The sequence below is a fragment of the Malaclemys terrapin genome, chromosome 18, assembly GCF_027887155.1.
Source record: "Malaclemys terrapin pileata isolate rMalTer1 chromosome 18, rMalTer1.hap1, whole genome shotgun sequence".
In the NCBI taxonomy this organism is placed as follows: Eukaryota; Metazoa; Chordata; order Testudines; family Emydidae; genus Malaclemys; species Malaclemys terrapin.
In genome coordinates, this window is record NC_071522.1 from 17665773 (window position 1) to 17691254 (window position 25482).

Sequence of the window (25482 nt, forward strand, 5' to 3'; positions counted from 1 at the left end):
AAGAGAGCAGGCTAGTAGCAGCTGTAGAAGGGAGTAAAGCATTGTAAAGGGTTGTGACAAGGTGTGCAAGCCCTTTAGTGTCCTGTGGTGGAGGAGCTGCAGTCATTGCATCCCCCAAGGCTGACTCCTCAGGGAAAGTCTCACTAAGGCAGACAATAGCATGAAGAGGATTTGTGGGCAGTTCTGTCCCAGCTGGGGTCCTGGACTGCATTTTCTGACTTCCATCTAGGAGTGCCTACGTTTCCTGTCCCTGCACTAAGCCTGGTTAGACATAGGGCCTGGAGTCCTGTCATGGCTCTGGGATTGGAAAGGATTTGCAGAGTAGAAGCCAGGACTGGGGGCTTAGGAGATATAAGTTGCCCTTGTGTGTATCTCTTTGACCCTTCTTATGAAAATACCCACAGGAGAGGCCCTACAACCTCCTAACATCTGGCTGTAGTTCTCCCCTATGCTTGGGCAAGCTGCACAGACAGTCAGGCATGTGGCCTCCCAACCCTGCAGAGTTCAGGAATATGCCAGTCCTGCAGATGGGCTATCCTTCTGCATAGCACCTCTGCTCCCTATGCCTTTGTACTGCCATTGAGTCTTTCCTCCCACAGCGATGCCAGGGATTTGGCTTTCAACATCGTCGTGCCTCTCCTAGGATCCACCAAAGCCATTCATGAGGAGCCCCTGTGCCTCAGTACTGCTGTTGCCATTGGCGCCTTGCTGAATACCACCCCACAAAGCCACCTTGGCTGTGGTTGTGTTGTGAGGTGGGATGGCGATGTATGTTATTTCTGATAGGGTCAGTGTTAACTGACTCCAGGAATGTTTACAGGGGACAGTGCCCCAGAAATTGGCATTTACAGCCCTGCTCCAATGGACCCCTTTCCCACTTGCTGTGGGGCCTCTGCAGGATTTGGGGGAGGAGGAAGTAAATTATGGAACCTGTCCTCCCTTCTTTCCCCTCCTCACTGGCCTATATCCACTGCCAGTCTGCTCTATTCACATTAGTGATCAGCCGCGATCCTGGAAATCCATTTGCCATGGGAAAATGCAGAATTTGTGTTTTTACAAAGAATCTTAAGTTTTTGCATTTGGTTAAAAAATAAAAACATATACAGTAGAACCCTCTTTATCCATGCCTTCCTTATCCGTCTCTCTGTATTAACCAAACTGGACCGGTGGGGCTCGGGCTGACAGCCCCGGGCTCCCACTGATAGTGCCGAGCAGCGGGGTTCCCACTGTCAGCCCAAGTCCCACCACCTGGGGCTGACAGACATAGAAGTATTTGGTACATGTAAGAACTACAAATTGCAATTCTATTAATTTTATTTGATTATAATGATTGATGTCACTGGTAGACTTCCAATTTGTTTAAAAATTGTAAATATATCAATAAAATATTGTGTTAGACTGATACCTATATATAGGGTGGCTAGGGAAATTAAAATGCAGTGTTACATTTTAATCACAGAGAAACATGGATTTTTATATATTTTTTATTGGAGAATTTTGATTTTTTTCATGAAAAATTAGGATCCCTGGTGGTCATGCCCATAAGGGTCTCATGTTATGTAGCAGTTATTTTCAGTGACACGTGTGCTGCTACACAACAAGCAGCATTTTGGATCTTATACCAATATCCTGAAATCTGAATCCTGTGCCCCAGAAAAAAGAAGAACAGGAGTACTTGTGGCACCTTAGAGACTAACAAATTTATTAGAGCATAAGCTTTCGTGGAGAAGTGGGCTGTAGTCCACGAAAGCTTATGCTCTAATAAATTTGTTAGTCTCTAAGGTGCCACAAGTACTCCTGTTCTTCTTTTTGCGGATACAGACTAACACGGCTGTTACTCTGAAACTTGTGCCCCAGAGGAATCCTCCAAACCCTAGCAAAATGTAACAGGAAGGAAAAAAGTTCCATTGCATTTCTTCAGCCTCACGTACCTTCAGTAAAGTGCACAGGATACAGAGTTGCTTTGCTTATATGCTCACAAATACTCTGCAACAGCTACTGTCTGTACCATTAACCACAACTGTCTGTTCAGATGGCCTGTGCTCTGCTGGTGTTCTATGATGTTATACCATGGGCTGACTATTGTGCATTTAGCAGCAGTCCAATGGAGGCTCATCAGTGAATGCTCTGACAGTATACTCTTCTTGCTGTAGATCATAATGGAAGTCACATGATGTGGTTTCATTAAAACACAGACATTTTGGCTCCAGCAGAATAAATTTCACTTTCATTTTTGTGGAATGCCGTCAGGATAATAAACACACTGCAAGGTTTGTTTTCTTATTTCAATAGGACTTCTTAGACCTAAAAGAACATATTTGAACTCGGTAATTGATCCTTCCTCTCATCTTTTTATTTTCTTTTTGGTAGAAGCTGTTGATGATACAGGATCTCATTTTCAGAAGTGCTGAGAAACTGTAATTCCCAGTGAAGTCAGAAGAAGCTCACGGTCTCTGAAAATCAGGCCCTCAGTACCTAATCATTCTGGGACAAATTGTCTCTTTATTTACATTGTCTAACTTTGAATTTCAATGGGAATTAGGCACCTACCTCATTTAGGCACATTTGTAAATCCCACTAGACACCTATCTGCATCGTTATGTGTCCAAGTGCCTTTGTAAATCTGTCCCAATGTAAATCTTGCTGTTGACTTCACTAGGAGTTGGCTTGGCCCCATACACATGTAGCCTCCTTTGTTTAGCATAGTTCCGAAATGAAAGTCCACCACGGGATGTGCTATGCTCAGGGGTGGATCTGTGTCAATATTTAGTGGTGCTGCACACATTGAAAATTCTCCCATGGTTGCTATGTATCCAGTATGTGTTTAATGTGGAAGATATTCCTAGAGTTCATGCTATGCATGCACATACTGCTACATGTCTTCTGCACTCTGTGGAAGGTTTTAACTCATTGCATTGTATCTAATGCCCAAAACTTGAATACTCGTCAGTGGCCTGCTAATATGGAGATATTGGGCCAAATTTTGAAAGGTATTTAGGCACTTGATGTAAATGGCTGTTAGGCATCTAGGTGCATTTGAAAATAGCAGTGGTGACTGTTTTCATCTTTAGGTGCCTAAATACCTTTAAAAATCTGGCCCATATAGCTCATGTGGGCCTTTATAGTCTGGCGATGATATCTTTGTTTAGAGCCAGAAGCATGTCTGGCTCTTTTCTTAGCTTGCAGAATTACCTAGGTAAAATGTCACCCCAGAGAACTGAACCTTTGATGCTGGAGTTTTCAAAAGGCCTCTGATCCGTGTGTACTTAGGGCCCTGAAGATAGTACAGTCCAGAGACCCTTGAAAAAATTGGCCCTTGACTCTCAAAGAGTCTGATCCAAATGGAGTCTTTCTATTAATTTCAATGGTTTGTATACATTTATATCCCATATGTAAAAGTTACAATTGTTGGCAGTATATTGGATGCCCTCCTTGTTTTATCTTGCTGCTTCACCTAGTTATTTGGCTCTGCCATTACCCCAAATGACTGAGCTGATCCTGACTGCGTCCTCCTTAGTTGCCCATATGGTACACCAAGCTACTCCTAGAAGAGCCTCAATTAAAGTATTGTCATTTAGGAACAAAGGGCCAGATTCTGATTTCACTTACATTCAAAGCCCTCGGTGGGATGGGTCCAGAATACCTAAAGGACTGCATCATAATTCAGGACCACAACCTCCCACAAAAGCTCTGTTCTTCAGGAACAATGGAACAGTCCACTTCAAGAGTAAAACTCATTTGCAGGTGATACAGCTTTCACAGAGGCTGATCCATGACTGTGGAACTCACTGCCACAGGATGATAGAACAGCCACGAACCATACCACCTTCAGGGCAAAATGTAGAGCTCACTTCATCCACTTAGCTTTCCCACACCACAACAGACAAAAATAACCCTGCTCTTTCAGAGGGATCAAGAGAGACCCACTACGAGGCATGTCTCATCTAGTGTACTGTTTTGCATGGTGCTCAGATTCCACGTTGAGGAGTTACTTCGGATTTACACCGATGTAACAGATATCATACCAGCCCCATGTCTTTTTTGTAGTGTTTCAGGACAAAAGAATATAGTTAACATTCATCAATAAAAGAAAGACGGATAGCTAGTGTGCTTCTTGCAACAGAGCTAGCTACTTTTATGAGCTCTGATATTATCTTATTATATAATGAAGTGCCTTTATAAATAATTGGAATGTGATCAACAAATCTGCTGCTGTACAAAATAGAATAGAATCCTGCTCAGTGCCTCTTTGCCTTATTAGTAAGGGTTAATAGGCATGGAAAATAAATTACAGCTGGCTGAAATTTTTCAAACACATGTTTTCCCCAAACTTTGGGGTTGGGGCATGGGAGGGAGGAGGGAGAGATAAAAAAGAAGAAAAACACAAAAATGAAAACAAATATTGTGAAAACAGAAGAGAAAACAAACGTTTAAAAAAAAACAAAAAATAGGGTCTGATTTGAACTGCAAAGTGAAAACCACTTTGAATTTTTTATTTGTTTTGTTTGTGAAATTTAATTTTTAATTTTTCAGACCACTCTGACACAAACGTATTGTAGTCACTTAAATCACAGCTCTGACTGTGATGCAAACCAGGAGCAGATCTGATGGATAAGCAGGTTCCATAGTTATATACCGTAGTTACTTTTCAGAGTAGCAGTTTTAAGTTTGCAGTGAATTGCATCCTATCCTTAATGGAGCATTAAAAGAACACCTTTAGCTTCCTAGATGGAGCACGTGACTCGTAAAACGGTACAGGTCCCCATGGAGCTCCCCAGGGCACGCAGATCTGTAGGAGGAATTGAAGGTCCCACAAAGGCAGCATGTTGTACTCCTGCCTTGACAGTTGTAATGAACTCAGTTGGGTGGGCTTCTGTCACATCTGGCTTTTTTTCCCCACCCTAATTACAATTACAATGATCTGAACTTACTGGAATTTCATTCCTTGATAACTCACAAATAGAGGTTAATGCAGTTTACAGATAATTGATTCTAATAAATATCAGATCAGTTTGAGAGTTTGTTATTCTTTTTGGTAGTCTTTTAAATGAGTTTGCCTGAATGCTTGTTTCTTTTAAAATGTGTATTCTGGATGTTTGAATTCTATTCCTTGTTAACTGCAGTGGTTAGATACAACCTCCCACATTTTAAACATAAAAGGGCCAGATTCTGCTCTGATTTATACCAATAACATTATTGAAGTGAGTGGAGTTACTCCAGATTTACGCCAGTGTAACTGAGCTCAGAATCTGGCCCATAATTACTTTGTTCTATTGTCATAAAAATGCGGTAACTATAACTTAACATATAATGGCTTAAATAAGCCTTAATGCTTCTGTCTTCGGGACTTTTTCTTCTCTTGGTACTGATTCAAGTTCACAGTAATTCCTTTTTACTAATACCCTATTTTTTTCTCTTTTTCATCTGCAGGACTGTGTGCAATTAAACCAATACAAGTTGCAAAGTGAAATTGGCAAGGTATGTTAGTGTAATTAAGGTTTCTATTACAGTAGCACCCAGCAGCCCCATTGTGCTACATGCACACCCACGTGAAGACACGATCCCTGCCCTGAAGACAGATATAGTCCAAGACTATATTCAGCCTTTCTTTTCTTCCCTCTTATTTGTCTTATCAAGTTTTGCTCAAGATCAGTGTTGAACTACTTTTTCTGAAATCTACATTTATTTTCCTTCCAACTGACGGTATTGAGCTGGCTCTCTTCCAGGGTGTTTCTTGCCAAATGTAACACCAAGGTCCTTTAATGAATTAATCCAACCAATGAGAAAAGAAAGATAAAGGCGGGCACTTGTTCTCCGTCAGGACTGGTTAAATCTTATTTCCATGTAGAAATTGCTGATTTAATTCTATTCTGTATTTAAAAGTCTCAGAATGATTCCAGAAGAGATTCACTGCAAGTTATTTAAAGGTCTGAACTGGGGAACAGTTCAGACACCTGCACATTTGGACTCATGCCATGTGTTTGCAGATGGATCAGTAAATGATAGTTCCCTAAAGGCTGTACTTGCTATTGCTATCTATGTATTCCACAGGTAGTTTCACCAAAAAGGTTATTAGCTCAAACTTCTCTAGGGCTCACAGACTCTGACCACTTCAGAGAGATGTCTTCTTACTTACAAACTGACTGTGTGGATCAGTTAAAGCATCCAGATTAGCAAGCACCAGGTTGTAGTAGAGTAGGTGTTTCATAAGCATGCTGTGATTCTGCACTGCAGCCAGTCCCTGGGGTGGTAGTAATTACTGTGTATATCAAAACATATGTGTGGCTCATTTCCAAGTTTTAGCACCTGTTTTCTGTGACAAGAAACCACAGTTGCTGCCTTCTTTTTGTCCTTCATATGCATGCAGGAATGGGGGAAAAGGCAGTGGGTGATTTCTGTTGCGAGGCTTTGAATGTACCTGTCTAGATTAATTGTGTACGGGTACAGTACCTGGAGAGAGCAGAATCAGGGAGAGAATATTGGAGACTCTTGCTAATTCTCAATTATGCTCATCTCCAGACTTGACAATTCTCATTCACAGATATTCTCCGAGGGGTCTCCTGTCTTCTTATCTGAGAGAGCGCTCTAGGGAGTTCTCATATCACCAAGACTTTATGACACATATGCAGTTTACCACAGCACATTCATTAGTGGAAGTTTACCCTAAAAAATTAAAATAGAGATTGGTCCAGGTCAGGAAGTTCAGAGAGATGCAATTCTGAAGGTGTTTGGACCTGAGTCTTTGGCTTTGCACATGATAGAGGTAGGAACCAGCTGCAAATTCAGATCTGTCTCCAGACTTTTCCATGGTTCCAGGGTGTTTGGATCTAGGAATTCTGTTTGGGCCTCACCTCCATTTAAAGCTAAATTACATCTATCAGAATGAATGAGCAAAGCCCTTTCCTTGATTTTTTAAAAATTGTATTTCTTTAATTAGGGCCACATTGCAATACGCTTACTCCCCTCGTGTAGTACCTTACTCTTCTTCTTCGAGTGCTTGCTCATATCCATTCCATTAGGTGTGTGCGCGCCGCGTGCACGATCGTCGGAAGATTTTCTACCCTAGCAACACCGGCGGGTCGGCTGTGGAGCCCCCTAGAGTGGCGCCTTCATGGCGCTGAATATATACCCCAGCCGACCCGGCGCCCCCTCAGTTCCTTCTTACCGCCCCTGACGGTCGTTGGAACTGTGGAGCGCGGCATAGCTGTCCTCCACTCTCCCTAGCTTTGTTAGTTATTCGCAGTTGTAGTTATAGTTATAGTTCTAGTGTTTGTAGTTAAATAGTTAAATAGTTTTAAAGTTGTTCTAGTTGTTATAGTAGTCCAGGGGACTAAGGGGGTCGTCTCCCCCTTTCTCCCCCGGCCGCGGGCCCGGGCTCATGCCCAAAGCTCCCGGCTTCAAGCAGTGCGCCTCCTGCGCTAAGCCTATGCCCACGAGCGACCCGCACGACTCCTGTCTGAAGTGCCTGGGAGAGTCCCACCAAACAGATAAGTGCAAGATCTGTAAGGCCTTCAGACCAAGGACCAAGAAAGAGCGGGACTTTCGGCTCCGGCAACTCCTGATGGAGGCGGCACTTAGTCCGGACACTCCCTCTACGAGCCAAGCCACGGCACCTAGCGCCTCGGTGCGCAGTGCCCCAGCAGCACCGGCAATGCCGACCGCGCGGGTGGTGTCGGACAAGCCTCCCCGGCACCGGACCTCGTCGGCACCGCAGCAAGTACCTCGACGCCGGTCATTATCCCCGGGGCATAAAAAGCCCATAAGACGGGGACCTCCGTGCTGAAGGCGCCGGCTCCCCCAGTGCCGGGGGTAGAGCCGAATCCGCCGGTGGAGCACCGGAAACAGGTGCCTCCAGCACTGTCGACTCCGGCACCGAGGCCGTTGAGTCCGGTGCAGATAGCGTCTCCACCGAGACCGGAGATAATACAACTCCCGTCGACTCCGGAGACCTTCGTGGCGGCGAGAGACTTGATAGCTCTCACAGAGCCGGCACCGCCTCAACCACTGGCACCGACGGCACCGTTGACTCGCCCGGTCCAGTCAAGGGGGAAACCTGCCCTGATGCGCCCTCCATCGCAAGGGCTGGAACCTCGGCACCGGTCCAGGTCCCGAAGCAGGTCCCCACGCCGCTCGCAGTCCCGGCACCGAATATCACCTCGGCACCGGTCGTACTCGCGGCCAAGATCTTCGTCGCGGCACCGCTCTACGTCTCGGCACCGCTATGATCGTCGGCACCGATCAACGTCGAGACGTAGTTCTCGGCACTGCTACGGTCGACGCTCGACGTCGAGAGGCCGCTCCCGGCACCGGGCATACTCCAGGTCCTCGTCGAGGTCCAGATCCGGCTCCCGACACCGACGAGATCATCAGCACCGATCGCGGTCCAGGCACCGTTCGCCGGCACCGCGCAGAGATAGATCATCTCTGGACCGGCACCGTGCGGCACCGCAGCCCACGGGAATCGTCTCGTCTCTCTCGGCACCGCCATGGCCATCAAGATCGGTGTCTCGCTCCTCGGAGGACCTGTCGAGATCGGCATACCCCCCTCAAGGGCAAGCCGAGGAACGGAACTTGGGCCATTGGCAGGAGATGGCAGAGGACCACTCTCATGGCCCATCTCACTGGTCGTTTTGGACCCCGTGGGCGTACCACCAGGAGCAAGGGGCTCCAATACCATCGACCTCTCGCTCGGGTCACTCAGTTAGAAGGGTCCCGGAATCCACCATCTCTCGGCCTCCGCCAGGGGGCATGGAGGCTTCCGTGTCCACGCCACCCGACACCATAGATCCAAGTACAGGTGATGCTCCGGCCCAGGAGCAGGGGGATCAGGACCCTTCATTGGATCCAGTACCACCGGAGGCATCTTCCTCTTCCTCTCCGGATGAGGCAGTGGCGGGCACGTCATGTACAGGTCCCCCTCCGATAGATCTTCGGGCTCACCAGGATCTCCTGCGTAGGATGGCCCGTAATATGGACCTGCAGGCGGAGGAGATAGTGGAAGTGCAGGACCCTATCGTTAACATCCTTGGAGCGGATGCCCCATCGAGGGTGGCGTTACCCCTGATCCGCACGATACAAACCAATGCGGATACGATATGGCAAACTCCTGCCTCTATCCCACCCACAGCGAGAGGGGTGGAAAGGAAATACTTTGTCCCGTCTAAGGACTATGGGTACTTGTACACCCACCCCCAACCGTGTTCACTGGTGGTGGCATCAGTGAACGCAAGAGAGCGCCACGGTCAGCAGGCTGCAGCGCCTAAATCAAAGGAGGCTAAGCGGCTCGATTTGTTTGGCCGTAAGGTTTACTCAGCCGGAGGGCTGCAACTTAGAGCGGTGAACCAGCAGGCGCTCCTGAGCTGCTACAACTTCAACTCCTGGAACTCTATGGGGAAGTTTAAGGAGTTGATTCCCCAAGAGTCCAGGGAGGAGTTTGGAGCCATGGTAGAGGAGGGTAAGAAGGTGGCTCGGACCTCCTTGCAAGCCTCCTTGGACATAGCGGACTCGGCTGCGAGGACCATGGCTTCGGGTATCGCTATGCGGAGGATCTCCTGGCTTCAGGTTTCGGGGTTGCCCCCGGAGCTGCAGCAAACCCTACAGGATCTGCCCTTTGAGGGACATGGATTGTTCTCGGATAAGACGGACTCTCGCCTGCAGAGCCTCAAGGACTCGAGAACAATCATGCGCTCCCTGGGGATGCATGTTGTGGGCCCTCAGCGCAGACCATTTAGGCCGCAGCCTCAGCGCTTCTACCCCCCCCCGCCTCGTCAGAGACAGGACTCGACCCGGAGGCGAGGGCGAGGTGGTAGAAGAAGGTGGACCGGCCCTCAACCCGGCCAAAACCAAGGACCACCTAGACCACCTTCAGGCCCCAGGCAGAACTTTTGAAGGTGCGGTCGAGGACGGCGCCCCAGTCATCCCCCAGGATCCAGCCCCCTCCTTCCGGGATCGCCTCTCCCACTTCCACCGTGCTTGGTCCCTTATAACTTCGGACCTCTGGGTCCTCCGCACGGTGGAGAAGGGATACGCTATCCAGTTTTCTTCTATCCCCCCCTCCCACCCCCCTTCCCCGTCCCTCTTCAGGGACCCTTCTCACGAGCAACTTCTTATACAGGAGGTTTCTACGCTCCTGGCCATGGGGGCCATAGAGGAGGTTCCGATAGAGTTAAGGGGCAGGGGATTTTATTCCCGTTACTTCCTGATCCCCAAGTCCAAAGGAGGTCTGCGGCCCATCTTGGACTTGCGCGGACTCAACAAATTCGTAGTAAAGTTGAAGTTCCGCATGGTCTCTTTGGGGGCCATTATCCCTTCCCTCGATCCTGGAGACTGGTTCGCCGCCCTCGACATGAAAGACGCATACTTTCACATCTCAATTTACCCACCTCACAGACGCTTCCTGCGATTCGTGGTAAACACGGTGCACTACCAATTTGCAGTCCTTCCTTTCGGCCTATCCTCGGCCCCAAGAGTGTTCACGAAATGTATGGCTGTCGTGGCAGCGTACCTTCGTCGGCAGGAGATACAGGTGTTCCCGTACCTAGACGACTGGCTGGTACGCGGTCGCACCAAAGAGCAAGTTCAAGCTCACGTCCACAGAATAGTGCACACATTCAACGAGTTGGGCATCCTACTCAACAAGGACAAATCCACTCTAGAACCTACCCAGAGAATAGATTTCATCGGCGCAGTTCTAGACTCCAGACGTGCACAAGCCATCCTGCCAGACAACCGCTTTGGCACCATCAGGAGCCTCATTCAAGGGCTACAGGCCTTCCCAACTACCACGGTGAGGTCGTGCCTTACCCTGCTGGGTCACATGGCTTCCTGCACGTACGTAACCAGGCATGCCAGACTTCGGCTTCGCCCACTCCAGACCTGGGTGTCATCAATATACCGTCCACATCGGGACAGCCTGAACATGGTGGTCACGGTCCCGAACTCGGTCCTGACCTCCCTCACCTGGTGGCTAGATCACAATGTGGTCTGCGAAGGGATGCCATTTCACGCCCCACAACCCTCTCTGCATCTGGTCACAGACGCTTCATCTCTGGGTTGGGGCGCCCATCTCAACGAACACCATACCCAGGGCCTGTGGACTGCACCCCAGTTAGCCCTGCACATCAATGTTCGGGAGCTGATGGCGGTGCGCCTGGCGTGCCAGGCATTTCTCAATCAACTACGTGGCCGTTGTGTGTTAGTTCTCATCGACAACACCACGGCCATGTTTTACATCAACAAGCAAGGAGGAGCACGTTCGTCAGTTCTATGCCAAGAGGTCATTCGCCTGTGGGACTTCTGCATCGCCCACTCAATCCATCTCACGGCATCGTTCCTCCCTGGAGTCCAGAACACTCTAGCGGACTGACTCAGCAGGTCCTTCCAGACGCACGAGTGGTCTATCCGTCCGGACGTCATACATTCCATCTTCCAGAAGTGGGGGTTTCCCCAGATAGACCTGTTTGCATCGCGAGACAACAGGAAGTGCCACGTGTTCTGCTCCCTACAAGGTCGAGCTCCGGGCTCCCTCTCGGATGCTTTTCTCCTTCCCTGGAAAGACCACCTGTTTTATGCCTTCCCTCCGTTTCCTCTGGTCCACAAGGTACTGCTCAAATTGCGCAGAGACCAGGCACACGTAATTCTGATCGCCCCAGCGTGGCCGAGACAACATTGGTACACCACACTGTTGGAACTCTCGGTTCAGACACCGATCCCGCTTCCATTATGTCCGGATCTCATCTCTCAGGACCACGGCCGGCTGCGTCACCCCGACCTGCAATCACTCCACCTCACAGCGTGGCTGCTCCATGGTTCACCCAGGCAGAGCGGCAATGCTCGCACTCTGTCCGACAGATTCTGCTGAGCAGTAGGAAGCCCTCAACACGAGCCACGTATTTGGCCAAGTGGAAGCGGTTCTCCTGTTGGTGCGAACAACGAGCCACGTCCCCGTTACAGGCACCTATTCCTCTCATATTGGAATATCTCCTCTCCCTAAAACAGCAAGGGTTGGCGATATCTTCAATTAGAGTTCACCTGGCCGCTATATCAGCCTTTCACCCAGGGGAACTCACGTCCTCGGTATTCTCTAACCCGATGGTCGTTAGATTCCTCAAGGGCTTGGACCGGACGTACCCACAACAGCGTCATCCCGTCCCGACGTGGGACCTCAATCTGGTTCTCTCCAAACTCACAGGTCCTCCATTCGAACCACTAGCCACCTGTTCACTTTTGTACCTATCCTGGAAGACTGCCTTCCTCGTAGCCATCACCTCAGCAAGGCGCGTTTCTGAACTCAGGGCGCTTACATCCGAGCCCCCTTATACAGTTTTCCATAAGGATAAAGTGCAGCTTCGTCCACATCCTGCCTTTCTCCCTAAGGTGGTTTCTCCATTTCATATCAACCAGGACATATTTCTTCCGGTTTTTCACCCTAAACCACATGCTACTCGCCAGGATCAACGTTTGCATTCCCTGGACGTACGCAGGGCCCTGGCCTTCTATATTGACCGCACAAAGCACTTTAGAAAGACGACGCAACTCTTCGTTGCAGTGACCGACCGAATGAAAGGCTCACCGGTCTCCTCACAACGCCTATCCTCCTGGATTACGTCTTGCATCCGGACTTGCTATGACCTGGCAGGTGTCTCTGCACCGCACCTCACCGCTCACTCCACGAGGGCCCAAGCTTCCTCGACTGCTTTCCTGGCACATGTTCCGATCCAGGACATTTGTAGAGCGGCGGTTTGGTCATCAGTCCACACGTTTACAGCTCACTATGCACTAGTGCAGCAGTCCAGGGACGATGCTGCATTCGGATCAGCGGTTTTGCACACAGCGATGTCTCACTCCGACCCCACCACCTAAGTTGGGCTTGGGAGTCACCTAATGGAATGGATATGAGCAAGCACTCGAAGAAGAAAAGACGGTTACTCACTGTTGTAACTGTTGTTCTTCGAGATGTGTTGCTCATATCCATTCCAAACCCGCCCCCCGTCCCCACTGTCGGAGTAGCCGGCAAGAAGGAACTGAGGGGGCGCTGGGTCGGCTGGGGTATATATTCAGCGCCATGAAGGCGCCACTCTAGGGGGCTCCACAGCCGACCCGCCGGTGTTGCTAGGGTAGAAAATCTTCCGACGATCGTGCACGCGGCGCGCACACACCTAATGGAATGGATATGAGCAACACATCTCGAAGAACAACAGTTACAACGGTGAGTAACCGTCTTTTCCATTAGATCCATGGCGGTCAATGAAGAGTATATTACTATTCAAGGTGCGTAAATGTATCACAGTCCAAGCCCTCAGTCTTGTGCAGAGGGCCCACCAAGCCCTATGCTCTCCTTAAGACCCATTTAAACCTTATTTTGGTGGCTTTAGTGGGACTTAAGTGGTAGACAGGGCTTGTGCAGGCCTTCTACAGAGGAGTGAATTTCACCTTTACTTTCTAATTTGCCACATTAAATAATTCACAATGGGCCTGATCCATAGCCCAGTAAAGTCAATGGAAAGACTTCCATTGACTCCAGTGGGTTTTGGGTCAGGCCCAAAGCTTTGCTCACCAGCCCTTCATGAGATTTAGGGTCTCATTCCAACTCTTAAGTCAATGTAAATGCTCCTACTGATTTCAGCAGGAGTTGGCTCACACCCTTAGTGTAGTTCTTATACATGTATTTAATGGGCAACTATTGGAGGAGGAATCTAGTTATAGTTTAATATCTTGGCCTTGTAAAATGTATTGAGTTGACAGAAAACTAGACGAAATTTCAGTGGTTTTACTTTGAGCTCCTACTGGAGCTGTCATGTTCCACATGCTCTAGTACTGACCTTTCCATAAACTGCAACTGACCAGGCAACACACACTCATTAGAACTGTGCCAATTACCATCAGCTGAAGATATGATCTACAAAGTGTTAATTTCCTATAAACTCCCAGCGCATGGAAAGTCCTCTATGAAAATGGTGGGGGCCTCCAGTTGTGAGGGGGTGTATGAAGGGAATATAAAAAACTAACACAGAAACAAAAAGACTTTAAAAAGAAAATTTTCCCCAATGTTCAACTTGTAATAAAAATATAACCTTGGCTCAGGGCATTTGCTGAGGATTAATAACTGGTTGGAGTTAATGGCCTGAGGCAGTTCCCTCCAGACAGTAATTAATCCTCAGGAAATGCTCTGTGCGCCATCATTATTGCCCAAATGAAATAGCTGTCAGGAGAGGAAGGACATTATCCCTGGCATTGAACATAACAATGAAGAGAAGAGAAACTCCCTTTGCCCCATATGTGTCTTGGTCCATCTGAGTTGCGTTTCATAGGGGGAAGGGAGCTGCACTGTATAACACAATATGACATCACGTGAAGCTTTTGCTTGAGGCTGTTGAGTGTACTTCTTATTTTTCACTGCAAGGCCAAACATGATAAGCCTTGAGCAGCAGGCAAACAAAGCAAGGCAGCCGAACTGACTGTGTAATTTGTGTTTATTTATAGGGCTCCTATGGTGTTGTGAAACTGGCCTACAATGAGAGTGACGACAAGTATTACGTAAGTGCCTCTTTCCCTGTATTACTGGCTGGTGTTGATATTTCTGATTCTTTTTTCACATCCGAGAGAACTAGCTGTCTCCTGTTTTGTTCTGTTTTTAAATCCTTCTGAGCCACGTGGCCTGTGAATAGAAAATCAGCCTGATGGGGCATGAAGCTACACTTTTCAGTGTGTGTGATGCAGAGCAGCGTAATGTGAGCAAAACCTAGTGTGAAGTGTTATCTAATGAGTGGAGATGTTGGACACATGTTTCAGAAATAGGCAGGTAAACTTATTGCTGAGCTATCTTGACATTTTCTAGATATGAAAGAGGTCACCTGAAATGAGAGATCTACTGTGCTTCTAAAAAATCTTCCTGGAAGGAACAGGCACATTTCGTAACTGAATGTTGGGCCCTGTATGTGATACCCCTAGCAATACAACCCAGCACAGCACTGTGTGGTTTCTTTGTGACAGCACTGCATGTTATACTATTCAATTAGCAAGTCAATGTTTAGCTGTAGGGAGTGTTGCCTAGGGGAGAGAGCACTGGGGTGGGACTCGAGACCCGGATTCTATTCCAAACTCTGCCACTGGATTGTTGTGTGATCTTGAGCAAGTCACTTCCCCTCATCAAGCCTCAGTTTCCCCATTGGTAAACTGGGGATAATGATGCTTACATCATTGTAAAGTGCTTTGAGATCTACAGATGAAAATTGCTGTATAACAGGTAGGTATTATTATAATGAAGACAATGGAAAAATCAGGATATTATGGTGATGGGCTCTGTAGCAAGGCCTGCAATTAAGTAAAAATCAATCAGTCCATTGTATAGCTAATTGTAGGGTTTGGGCATAGAGAATCAAAAATGCCTCCTTAGTTCAGAACACATATAAGCACATACTTAAGTCCTTTCCTGAATTGAGGCCATAGGTTTAAGACTTCTACTTCTAAATAGCTGTTAAATCAAAAAAGTCCAATACCTGTCACTTCAGACCCACAGATAGGGTAAACCTGGAATCTCTAATCTGAACCCCTTCCAAATTTTCTAGTGAGGGGTGGATTTGACTCCATAGTCCCATACCCTTGTGTTTTTTGTTCTGGATTGGATCAAAAACCACAAAGCCGTCAATTTTTTTTATTTGGATGGATCTGAAATCTTGTGAGAACAGCTGATCTTGAGCGATTTCTACCATTTTGTAGGCCTGAAATCTGATGAGAAGTCCAAATCCAAACATGAGCCCTCTTTGGACCCAAACCTTTGACAGGGTGACTGATTTGGTGGGTAGGGGGAATGCGGTGGACATAATATACCTGTTCTTTGACACATGACATTCTGATAAGTAAGCTGGAGAAATGCAGGCTTGACAGAAGTACCATTAAGTGGATATATAATTAGTTAAATGACCGCAAACAAAGAGTAACTATTAATGGAATGATGTCAGATTGGAGAGACTTATCAAGTGGAATTCCACAGGGATATGTTCTGGCTCCAGTGTTGTTTAACATCTGTATTAGTGACCTGGATGTAGGAATAGAGAGCATACTGATGAAGTTTGCAGATGACACAAAGCTGGGGGTGTTGCCAGTATTATGGAGGATAGAGCTGAAATTCAGAGGGATCTTGATAAATTGAAGAATGAGGCTATAGACAATAAAATGAAATTCAAGAAAGACAAATATAAGGTGCTACACTTAGGGAAGAAAAAACAAATGCACAAATACAGAATGGGGGAAAACTGGCTTGGCAGCAGCACTGCTGAGAATGATCTGGGAGTTGTGGTGTAGCACAACCTCAACGTTAGTCAGCAGTGCCATGCTGTTACAAAAAAAAAAAAAATGCAATTTTAGGTTGCATCAACAGAGGCAGAGCATGTAAGTCATGGGAAGTGATAGTTCCACTCTACTCAGTGCTGGTTAGGCCTCAGCTGGAGTACTGTATCCAATTTTGGTCACCAATGTATAGAAAGTATGTAGAGAAACTCAAAAGGATCCAGAATCAAGTGACAAAAATGATCAAAGGGATAGAATGCAAGCCATACAAGCAAAGGCTGAAGGAACAGTGTATGTTTAGGTTGGAAAAGAGGAGATTAAGGGGGGATATATTAGTGGTATTCAGATACTTGAAAGGTTGCCACAAAAAGATGGAGGAAAGCTGTTCTCTTTTGCCACAGAGGGCAGGACAAGAGGCAATGGGTTCAAACTGTAGCATAGCAGATTTAGATTAAATCTCAGGAAAAACTTCCTATCTATAAGAGCAGTACAATGGAACAGACTGCCTTGGGAGGTTGTGGAAGCTTCTTCACTGAAGGTTTTCAAAAGAAGACTGGATAACCATCTGCCTTGGATGGTTTAGACACAACAAATCCTGCATCTTGGTAGGGGATTAGACTAGGTGACCCTTGTAGTCCCTTCTAATGATACCCCAGTCTAATTTTAGTGAGGATTGGGATCTGAACACCTCCCTATCTCTTTGAAATTGAAGATCCACACTCAGCTTCTTGGCCAACATTTGAAGCACCAAACTAAAGAGCAACTCCAGACAAGTCTGGCCTCCTGGTCTGAAGTTTCTTTGTCTGAGTGTGGGAAATACACACCCCATGGAGTGGGGGAAGCTTGAAGGCTAGAGTAGCAGCCACAGAACAGCTCCACTGCTCATCGTCTGGGAAGAAGGGGTTCTTCCCCACCACTCTCTCTCCATGGAGGTCTCCAAGTACTTTGGCTGTGCAGACCACTTAAGTCCCACTTAAATCCAATTTTGAGAGCTTACATAGTACTTAAGTGGTGCATAGGCCTCTGATGGCCTTCTGCACAAGAGTGAATTTCACCCTGAAATAGGATTTGCCCCTTAAGGGGCAAATTGGAGAGTTCATAAATAGCAGACAGCAAATGATATTAGTCACATTGCTTACTGCACTTCTGGAAGGTGTTCCGATATTATAGTGATGAGCATGACATAAGAACCTATATAAAACAGACTAGACTGTGCCAGAGCCAGGAGATACCTGGAAGTCTGACTGTCCCTATAACTGTAGTGATCTACAGTCTGTGTGTGAAACTTGTTCCCATTCAGAGGCAGGTCAAGGCCTATGGACTGCTCAAGCCCCCAGCACAAGTAGGGTACAGGCCTGGTGTTGGGCACAGGGATGAGGAATAAGCTCTCCAAATTGGTTCCTCATTCCCATGGTAATAAGAAGGAACTTTCACAAACAGCCACCCTGTTGCTCAGATATTTTTCCTTCCTGACTTGCAGTTCTGCTACTGAGCTAACAGCTTTTTTAGCGTGACTGTTAACATCATTATCCAAGATTATCCTAGCCGGTCATATTTCCAGCTAGTGTGAGACTGCATAGGAAATATATTGAAATGATAGAAGGAAGAAATGATGCAAAATCTGGAAAAGACACCCTGAATCTATCCAACTGGATGGAATCGCAATTGTTTCCATGCCTTTCACTTTCTAACCAACTCAGCCCGTTAATTGAAATGTTTGCTGTTCCCATGAGTTCCTCTTTCTGCTCTGGCCTCCTAACAAACTCTGCCCTATCGTGCTGATTTGGGTGGAAATTGCATATTGCACAAGACATTGTTCTGAATGCAGAACCTAGTGACATGCTAATACAGTCATTTCTATGAATTCTCTCCTCCCACTTCTACCTGAGGATGCCTCTGTAACATGGAGGGAAGCAAACCACTGAACATATCAGATTTATTAATGCAGGGATTTTAATTTTATTTCCTGGGCATGACTTTATTTAGTGAGTGTGCTCAGTGCTACACAGAGGGCTGGTTCAGGGAATTTGCGGGAGTTGTGTAGATTAGGAACAGAGGTAAAATGTAGGTTGGGATTAGCTAACCCTATTGGTACTGTGATCATTGCACTTGTGTTAGATGCAGGTTAACATCTTTTATGTTGGTTTAGCTGGTGAACAGCTAATTCAGGGTAAAATGTGCTAACCTATGTCTTCATTAGTTGGTTAGAAAGGTCTGGGTTAGTGAACACATGTTTGCTAAATGCCACTTAATCTCAATTTCTTTTTCTAAACTAGACAAACCTTCAGAGGCTACTGCAGCCAGAGTGTGCCACCTACTGCTAGGAAGATTCCATTTCAGCCCTGGTACCTCAGCAGAGACCCTCATACACAAAACCCATTTACTCAGACTTTGTGCAAGGAAGGAGCAGAGGTTCACAATGATCCACCCTCCAAATCCCCAATAGACTTTAAGACCAGAAGGGACCATTATGATCATCCTGTCTGACCACCTGCACATTGCAGGCCACAGAACCTCTCCCACCCACTTCTGTAATAGACCCATAACCTCTGACTGAGTTACTGAAATCCTCAAATCATGATTTAAAGACTTCAAGTTACAGAGAATCCACCATTTACACTAATTTAAACCTCCAAATGACCCATGCTGGGGAGGAAGGCAAAAAACCCAACCAACTCAGGGTCTCTGCCAATCTGACCAGGGGGGGAATGGCAGTTAGTTAGACCCTGAGCATTTGGGCAAGACCCAACAGCCAGAAACCAGAAAAGAATTCTCTGTAGTAATTCAGAGCCCTCCCCATCTAGTGTTCTATCACAGGGCATATTTGCTACTTGCAGTCTCACAACGGCGATCTACCATTGTAGGCAGTCTCATCATACTATCCCTTCCAAAAACTTATCAAGCTCAGCCTTGAAACCAGTTAGGTTTTTACATAAGAACAGCCATACTGGATCAGACCGAAGATCCATCTAGCCCAGTATCGTGTCTTCCTACAGTGGCCAATGCCAGGTGCCCCAGAGGGAATGAACAGAACAGGTAATCACCAAGCGATCCATCCCCTGTCGCCCATTCCCAGCTTCTGGCAAACAGAAGCTAGGGACACCATCCCTGTCCATCCTGGCTAATAGCCATCGATGGACCTATCTCCATGAACTATTTTTCCCCCCACTGTTCCTCTTGAAAGGCTGTTCCAGAACTGCACTCCTCTGATGGTTAGAAACCTTCATCTGATTTCAAGACTAAACTTGTTGATGGCCAGTTTATATCTATTTGTTCTTGTGTCAACATTGGCACTTAACTTAAATAACTACTCTCCCTCCCTGGTATTTATCCCTCCATTGTATTTATAGAGAGCGATCAGATCTCCCCTCAGCCTTCTTTTGATTGGGCTAAACAAGCCAAGCTCTTTGAGAAAAAGAGAAAAAGAGAAAAGAGAAAAGAAAAGAGTTTGGAAAAGAGAAGACTGAGAGGGGACATGATAACAGTTTTCAGGTATCTAAAAGGGTGTCATAAGGAGGAGGGAGAGAACTTGTTCACCTTAGCCTCTAAGGATAGAACCAGAAACAATGGGTTTAAACTGCAGCAAGGGAGGTATAGGTTGGACATTAGGAAAAAGTTCCTAACTGTCAGGGTGGTTAAACACTGGAACAAATTGCCTAGGGAGGTTGTGGAATCTCCGTCTCTGGAGATATTTAAGAGTAGGTTAGATAAATGTCTATCAGGGATGGTCTAGACAGTATTTGGTCCTGCCATGCGGGCAGGGGACCGGACTCGATGACCTCTCGAGGTCCCTTCCAGTCCTATAATCTATGAATCTATGAATATGAATCTATGAGTCTCCTCTGATAAGGTAGGTTTTCCATTCCTCTGATCATCCTAGTAGCCCTTCTCTGCACCTGTTCCAAGTTGAATTCATCTTTCTTAAACATGGGAGACCAGAACTGCACTCAGGGTTCCAGATGAGGTCTCACCAGTGTCTTGTATAATGGTAATAACGCTTCCCTATCTCTACTGGAAATACCCCACCTGTTGCATCCTAGGACTGCCTTAGTCTTTTTCACGGCCACATCACATTAACGGCTCATAGTCATCCTGTGATCCAACAGTACACCCAGGTGACGGTCTTTCTCCTCCACTGTAGCTTCCAACTGATAAGTTTCCAGCTTATAGCAAAAATTCTTATTGTTAGTCTCTAACCTTACACTTTGCACTATTAAATTTCATCCCTGCGACAAAGTCTCAAAACAAAGGATGCACCAAAACAGTGGCAGGGAGGGAGGCCTGGGTTTTTCAACGCCTCGGGCAATAGCAAAAAGAAAAATATCTGACTGCATTGAATGTCTGCTATTTTACAACCCCTGGTGGAGGGGCCTGCTACACAATTGACCCAACATTTTCATATGACAAGGGCAGATTGCAGCAGCAGAAGAGTAATAATGCTAGGTTTTTACTCTGCTTTCATTTGCTTACACACGTCATTCTTTTTTCTGGTGCAGCCATACAGGGGGCATTCCCCTCACTCTCCCTATTGTGTACAACTCTGGAATTTTGTTGGCTGCTCATCCTGGGGGCATTAGTGTCAGTTTTTTGCAGTGTTATAGATTGTGATGGAGAGGCTTCCAGTTTCCTGAGGCGTTGAAATACCCTGGAATTTGACAGATTGTTTTAAAAGCTTAAGAGAAATGATAGAGAATTGTGTAATTAGCTAATGGTTGCATTGCTCCTCACATTTCCCTGTGTGTTTGACTGACATGCAGTTTTTAATACCGAGATAAATTGCATGTTGTTCCACTTATCGCTGCTGTCTAAAACCATGTTACGACAATACACTTTGACAAGAGTTGTCAGGCAGCCGAAGGGGAGATCTAATGCAAATGTGTAGCACCAACAATTACCAGGAGCAATTCTGATCATGGCAATTGGGAGAGGGGGCTTTTTTATTCTTTTTTTTTTCCAAAACCAACATTGCCAATTTCTCTTTTTGTCTTCATGTTGAAAAGTGACAACAAATAATTGGAGAAAATTAGCATTTAAGTGGCCTGGAATTGTATATGGTATGTAGTCGAACCTCACACTTTCTATTTCAGTACAAGGAAGTGTTGCCACCTAGCTTAAAGGAAACAGAGAATGATTGTGCAAAAAAAAAGTATATACCTATAAACAGAACAAAACTTATTTTTAAGATGCAGTATTTTATTCATGTTACAAAATCCTGCACAGTGCAAAATCGTAGTGTATGATCCTTTACATGATTGTTGCTGAAGTATGGGACAGTGTGCATTCTGTTTTGATTACTGCAGAACTTTTAAGCACCAATAGCCTGACTCAGTTCTTGTGGAAGTCAGTAGAAAGACACATTATGTTAATGGATTTTGGATCAGGCCTCAAATTAGGCATATCCCTTTTTATAAGAAATCCGTGGTCATCCCATGTGCAAGCAGGACTTTATTTTTTTCTGATTTTTGACCTTCTATTAAAAGAAAAATAGAAAAATGAAAATCATCCCATTGACTTTGTTGGGCATAGCCTGCTAAAGCACAGGCCTCTACCGTTTGAGTTCAGTCCCTGCTGATAACCTGCCATTACACCAGAGTTTGCAAAACTATGCCTAGGAACCCTTACAGCTGTAAATATTTCAGTGTTACAGTTTGCAGTAGATGCTTTAACAGTGATTAGAAAAAAAGGCCAAGCACCTTAAAAGGCAAAAAATATAGGGTTACCATATTTTGAGCCCCCAAAAGGAGGACACTCCACGGGGCCCCGCCCCAACTCCGCCCCCTCCCCTGCTTCCTGCGAACATTTGATTCGCGGGAAGCCTGAAGCAGGTAAGGGGGTGTGGGGGGAGGAGGCGCGGCCCAGTCTGCCCCCCCCGGCGTCTCTAGCCTGGGTCGGCTCGGGCCCTGGGGTGTCGGCCCGGGGCCCGGCCCCCGGCCGAGCACCCCCGGCCCACCCAGCACTGCCGGTCCCCGGCCCGAGCCCCCGGCCTGGCACCGCACCGCCAGCCCGGCCCCCGAGCCCCCGGCCCAGCACCACCGGCCCCCGCCCAGCACCGCCGGCCCCGCATGTCCCGATTTTCCCGGACATGTCCGGCTTTTTGGGATTTCCCCCCGGACAGGGATTTGGAGCCCAAAAAGCCGGACATGTCCGGGAAAATCCGGACGTATGGTAACCCTAAAAAATACAAAGCAGAAACAACATATGTTCCTGTGGAAGTCTAGTTTGGCGTAATTTTGCTGATGAAATTTGAGTCTGAGAAGCCTCAGGCCATGTATTTTTCCTGTTCTCAATCTCTAAAACAGCTGGTAGCGCAAAGTGATTGAGAAGGACAATTGCTGTTCCAATTCTGGACAAAAATTATCCCATTCCATTTTTTTCCCTGCAGCTTCTTGATGGAGATGATAAAGATTGAGTTTCTTCATGAAAGCTTTCCAGATGCAGCCATAAATCCTCCATTAAAAAACACACCAAAAAATAGGGAGGGATGAGTAGCAATTCAGGTTCCTCAGACCCAGATGCCATCACTCAGTCACACGTTACGTATGCAACTCGTTCAATGACCAAGATGGATGGAGTGATCGGATGTAAACTGTTTAGATGATGATATGATAAACAGTGCTTGGGATTAGTGATGACAAATTTATGGTCAGCATCTGAATAGCATGATATGCAGGACTAATGGCTTTCCCTTATTCAGCAAAAGAGGGTTTGTAGCCCCTTTTCATTGGGATGTCATTCTGAAACATGGCAGATAAGGGTAAAGAATAGATGGGGGGCTTATTGGAAATAAACAGTGATACTTTTCCGCATTCCCAATGGGACATTTAATCCAACAATGGTATAAGATTATTGATAATAATGCTTTGAATGTATATCACTTTCCATATCCAAAGTGCTGGACAGACATCAATCCAATGTAGCTTCTATACAGCTGAACCTCCATAGAGTGAGCTTGGGTATACAGTAAGTGAAGTCCTCAGCTGTCTCAATGCATTGCAATGTGCAGATGGCAAGTCCACTTACAAGGCGCAACACTGCTTATTGTCCCCCTGTGAAATAAGGGAAATTTTGTTACTGACTTTACGGAAAGCAAGATCTGAGCTATAGAGTCGGCATCAGATCATCAGAACTTCTGAGTTACAGAACTCCTCCTGATCTTTAACCTTTCATCTCAAAGATACCAAGATCCTCTTTTGTTGGGTTATTCCCCTAAAGTAGTTTAGCCCTTTTGATTATGCTCCTCAATACACTCAGACTGCAGTAATGCTATGAAGAAAATAGTAGGCTTAAATATTGTACAGAGTTTTCCATTAATCAGAGAAATTGTAACATGATCCCCATGCTGCCTCCCAAGAACACACACCACGAACCACGTTTTCATGAAATCAGAAAGGGGCAGGAATTGGGCACAGGGGCATAGATAGAGAAAACTACTGGCACCATTTGTTTCGGAAGAAGCTATTGAGGCACTCGTCAGTACTAAGGGAAAATCCACCAACCAGGTTCTGAGAGAATTCGGTGTCTGAAAGGCTCTGTTTGGATAATTAGCTTTGCTTGAGAGAGGAAATGGGTTGGTTCTTTCATGAATGCATTGCCTTGGTGACAGCTCTGCTTGAGCCTGGAAGGAAGAGAGACTTGCTAAATCCCCATTGTATCTCCGCTGTTATGCACAGCTAGGATGCAATGTGGTGATTTGCCTCTCCAGCTTTCACTGTAGTGAAAACTTGACTTTAATACTGTTTATTCATGCCTCTATTCTTTGTGATAATTAAATGACTCCTGCTTGTTCCGCAAGAAACTTTGCTGTTCATCCGACATATTGATTTAGAAAACAATGGGATGTATTATGATCCAACCTCTTTGCACTGCTCTGATGGCACAAAGGGGCTAGAAAACTACCAGAGTTCTGCAGATGGGGAGTTCCCAAGGGTTGGGGAGTCACCAGTAGACAAAGAGCTGGCGTAGCTGCAGCTGCAATATAGGAAGCAAGTCTGAATGCTGTCATAGGCGTCACACAACCTTAACTACATTACAGTATCCATACAGTTGCCATGTAGTTCCTTTCAGGTGAGTTATGAACAGTTGAGATGACTGGGTTACTACTACTTGCTTCCCTCATTGAATGTGGGAGCACTGCTTTACTAGCATCCTTCCTCCCTTAATCCTATGACAGGGAGGAAGGATGGTAGAGTGATTAGGACACTACCCTAGGACTTGGAAAATCCAGGTTCAGTTCCTTGCTCTCCACAGACTTCGTGTGCTCATGTGCAAGTCACTTAGGACTGGATTTTTAAAGGTATTTAGGTGCCCAATGGAATCTTCAAAAGCATCTAGGCACCTAAAACTCATTGATTTCAATAGATGCTTTTGAGAATCCCAAGAGGTGCCTAAATGTATTTAAAAATGTGTCCCTTAGCCTCTCTGTGCCTCAGTTTCCCAACAGTAAAATACGGATAATAGCATTTCCCTGCCTCACAGGTGTGAGGGTTGTGAGGTGCTCAGATATTATGGTACTGGGGCCATATAGATACCTAAGCTAGATAGGACAGTGCTGAAAACAGGCATTCCCTCTATGCCATTCCATTCCCTGCAAGTTCTAGATCCAGTAGGGTAGGGATCATGATTCTTATAAATTATTTGTATCATGGCAGTGCCTAGTGGCATCAACTGAAAGCAAGGCCCCATTAGTTTAGTAATGTTGATGCTTACCAGTTTTTGCCAATGAACTAGCAAAACTTGGTGAATTTTTATTTTAAAGTTCATTTCCACTCATCAAATGGGAAAAAGACTCTAATTTTAGAGATGGGATCAGGACAATGAAACGGTCTCTTTACTGGCTGAATCTGAGTGAAAGAGTAATCCTGTATTTGAATTTCTTTGGTGGGTAGAAATTAATATTTTCTGAAGTTTGCTTGTCACTGTAATTTGGGTGCAGGGGGAGAAATAAAAGTGTGTTTATAGTACACTGAGAACCCTCCTGTCCTGGGCCTTCTTTCAAGGTGCTGATTGTGGAGGTGGTTTTTGGGTTGTGGACATCACAAACTCATTTCACACAGACTACAGAATAACTCAGCCAACCAGTTGGAACCAAGCTTAGACATGGCAATGTGTAGGTGAAGGATTAGAACTGTCTAGTCTCCATCTCCTGATACTACTATTTTCAGTGTGTGTTCTGTAGTTATAAAATGGGATTGAGTG

General features: G+C 46.2%; 1 protein-coding gene across 4 annotated transcripts in view; it reads left to right on the forward strand.

Annotated features, from left to right (window-relative positions):
• Nucleotides 1-25482, forward strand: part of CAMKK1 (calcium/calmodulin dependent protein kinase kinase 1) — a 197512-nt gene that overhangs the window by 91254 nt on the left and 80776 nt on the right. For all 4 annotated transcript variants that reach the window (XM_054008395.1, XM_054008396.1, XM_054008393.1 and 1 more), the window contains exons 3-4: nucleotides 5431-5478; nucleotides 14482-14535. In XM_054008395.1, the coding sequence (XP_053864370.1) occupies nucleotides 5431-5478; nucleotides 14482-14535 (102 nt within the window). The remainder of the gene's footprint in view (nucleotides 1-5430; nucleotides 5479-14481; nucleotides 14536-25482) is intronic.